Genomic DNA, 3507 nt, shown 5'->3' on the forward strand with positions numbered 1-3507 from the left:
GCTGCGCGGAATGACCCTCCTTGGTAGAGATGTCACTTTCCCCCCACCAAGAAAAGAAGAAAAAAAAAAAAAAAAAATTAAGCTAACATGTTGCTGTTCATTTAAACAAATAATTTTACTTTCATTCTGTCGCAGTCACTGAGGGGTGAATAAGACGAATACGTTTTTTTCAAATAGGACAGTGGCAATGGAGCAGGAGGTGCCACTGGACGACGCGCCGATGGATGTGATGATCAGCGCGATGACCAACGTGGTGATACGGGCAAGCATCGCGAACATGTTTAATAAAGCACTTCATTATTTTTCATATATTAAACGGGCCACAAAACCGTATGATGCACGTAGCTGCCTCTCCATGCCTGATTGCAGAGGAGGGTCTTCATACATGTCCTTGGCCCCTCTTCTCTTCTTCGCCTTCTTCCTTCACCGCGCATACCTTTATTAATAATAATAGTACTTATGGGGAGGGGCCTTCCCACGTACACACACATATGTCCGCGATTCCAAACGGTAGCCGGAAGCACAAATTGACCTTGCTCATTTTCTACACATTCGTTTTCTTCTTTGTCTTTTTCTTTTTGAATTTTAAATCATACGGGTCGAATGTGTCTGAACACAGAGGAGTGGTGTGCTCAAAGTTCATCGACTGCAACAGGGGGGGGGGAAGCAAAAAAAAAAAAAAAATTAAAAATACAAAAATGCATATATGTGTACGTACTCACATATGTATAAAAAAACTGCCTTGTTGAGGAAATCACTGCCTCGTTTATCTTTTTTCAAACGGCTTGGGAACGCCTGTCATTTTCCTTCCATACGCTTTTGTCCTTATTGGATTGAAAGGTGTAAATGATGAGGAGCGACGGGATGCATTCTGAGATGAAATAAGACTGTTATCGGAGGGGGGAAAGGAAAAGGAAAAAATAATGGGATGCTCACATGTACGTGTAACGCGCATGTACAGCATACATATAAACATGAGAAGCGATGAAAAAATGTTTTTTCTCCCCTTTGACATTACTATCGCGTCGCAAGTGGGCAAATCGAAGTAGGAGTTGTAAAAGTTCGCATCCTTGACGAAACACCAAAAGGAGTATAATCCCTTCAGGGCCAAAATAACAAACATAATAATAGCCAAAGACAGTATCTGAATTGTTCAAAAAAGAAAAAAAAAATTTATGTCATTCCGCCTGCACTGTTCATATTTCTTTTCTTTTTTTTTTTTGTACCCATTGGCACACGTAGCCATATCAAAATTTGAAGAACGCCACTGAGATTTGGGCGTCTATCTTTTTCTCAGCTTAGTTACCCTATTTATGATACTGTTGCTTTTTGAAATTCCTTTGCTTTTTTCTTCCAGCTTCTTGGTCACCTTCAAAAGTAGAAAAAAAAAAAAATTGTTGTAACTGTGGCGTAGGATACACACTCGCGCACTGCTAACTGCAAAATGAGCAAAAACACATGCACACTGATAACTGCAAAATAGGCAAAAACACATACACACTGATAACTGCAAATGAGCAAAAACACATGCACACCTTAACTCCATAGTACAGGAATGCTATGGCTATTATGTAATCTATTATGGACTCCAGGATGTAGTTGTAATAAATGTAGTTGTAGAACGCCTGGGTGAAATAGCTCAAGCTAGCCAAAATGATGTTTACTGCGTACACAAAGCCATTTAGGAAAATGTACAGCGATCTGACAGGTTAAAAAAAAATAAAATAAAATAAAATAAAATAAAACAAAGTAACAACTGCTATTACTATTGCGATTACTCGCCTGCACACGAGCTAGCCAAATTTCTGGGGAAAATAGTTCACACACAAATGCACACAAAATCGCTCGCTTTCGTTTCTTCATTTTTTTGGGGAAAAACATTACTGTAAGTGCGGAGCGGACACTAATATAGACGCGTAGTAAACTTGGGACCAAAAAAGTATTATAATCGTGAAAGATGACAAAAAAAAGTACGTGGGAATGGCTTTCAATATGATTAAGTAGAAATAAAAATTGGGAAATAACAGCAGCGTGTTGTAGTCAATCACGTAATAGCGTATGTCCAGGTAGGTCAAAATTGTAAGGGATATTATTCTGCCTGCGGGAGGGGGGAAAGTGTGCGTTTGTGGGCATATGCGCACGCAATGGGAGGGGGCGAAGCGGTAAAGCAGTAAAGCGGTAAAGCGATAAAACCGCTAATCAGCTAATCCGCCCCTCGCGCTCTCCCATTTTCCACTTACTTATGTGACAGAAAAACAAAAAAACGAACAAAAAATTCCTAGTCTTCTCCCCCGTCAAATTGGCGGAGGCCACTGGCGAAACCTTTCTGTTTCTTATTAGAAGTTGGTATAGCAGGTAACTCAAGTAGGCATAGAAAAAAATTAACAGGATTAGGAAATAAATGCCTAAGTGGGGGGCGGGCGAGAAGGGGGCGCATGTACGTAGTGTTGTGTGTGCATATGGGCACAGAGACACGTGGGTGGGTGTCTAAGCGGTGTATAGCCAGAAGGCGCCCACTTTCCTCCCACCACGGCGCTTCACTCGCTTTGCGCGGTAGTACCCGTAGTCATTAGGAAAACAGGGGAAATAACTGCGTTAAAGATGGTAGATGTGGAAAGGGGATGTTACTCAGTTTTTGCAAAAGTGAAGTGAACCTTGTTGCAGCATCTGCGTTTGATTCACTCCTTGCTCGCTTCCCTACTTATGTGAACCGTATTCTTGCACAAAAAAAGGAAAGAAAGGAGAAGGGGGGGAAGCAGCAACACAGTATAGTAGTGCAGTATGGCAACGCAATGTAGTAACGTAAGGGAGTGACCCAAAGGAGTGTCCCAACGGAGTAACCCAAGGCAGTAATATAAACCCGCAAGGCGAAATGGGGAAGGCGAAACAATAGCTTAAACTAACATGGTAAAACGAAATAATGTACGAAGGTGGAATAGCAGGATGGCCGAATAACAGAATTGCACAATATTAGAATGTCAAAACGGAATGGTAAGGTATGTACGTGAATAAAAAGCGCTTACGAATGAGTGGGCACAAGCAAAAAAATAAAAATAAAAATAAAAAAATTATTTTCGTGCAAAAGGCTAAGGTCCCCCTTTTCTGTAATTCCCCGATAAAATGGTTCCCCTGCGTGTACCACTTTTGTAGCAATATGTACATGTAATTTATGTGTACATTTTGTGAATCCTTTTTTTTTTTTCCCTATTTTTTTCCCCTATTAATTCGCCCAATGGGGTGTAAATTGCCAGGAAAAAAAAAAACCAAAAAAAAAAAACATATTTTTTTCATTCCTAAGCACATGCTTCCACTCGTTTTGGCTTCTACATTTTAAAGTTTCATCTCAGAGGTGTAAATCAAAACGCAGCCAAGAAAGAAGCAAAAATGAGCTTCTCTTTTTTCTGCTTGGTGGAAAAACTAAAAAATTGCGTTTACTATTTTTTTTTTTTTTTTTTCTGTCCTCTATGTGTGCAAGTATTTGCAGAGAACAAAGTGGAAAAAGAAAGG

At 40.1% G+C, this 3507-nt stretch overlaps 1 protein-coding gene across 1 annotated transcript; it reads right to left on the reverse strand.

Moving 5' to 3' along the window:
- Window positions 1-544: 544 nt before the first annotated feature.
- Window positions 545-2405, reverse strand: PCYB_071610 (hypothetical protein; the record flags this gene model as incomplete). Its single annotated transcript, XM_004221558.1, has 7 exons — window positions 545-646; window positions 816-887; window positions 1019-1144; window positions 1307-1369; window positions 1536-1701; window positions 1885-2098; window positions 2241-2405. Coding segments are annotated over 7 exons (906 nt in total), but the record flags the coding sequence as incomplete, so codon positions are not given.
- Window positions 2406-3507: the final 1102 nt, after the last annotated feature.

This window comes from Plasmodium cynomolgi, chromosome 7, assembly GCF_000321355.1.
Source record: "Plasmodium cynomolgi strain B DNA, chromosome 7, whole genome shotgun sequence".
In the NCBI taxonomy this organism is placed as follows: domain Eukaryota; phylum Apicomplexa; class Aconoidasida; order Haemosporida; family Plasmodiidae; genus Plasmodium; species Plasmodium cynomolgi.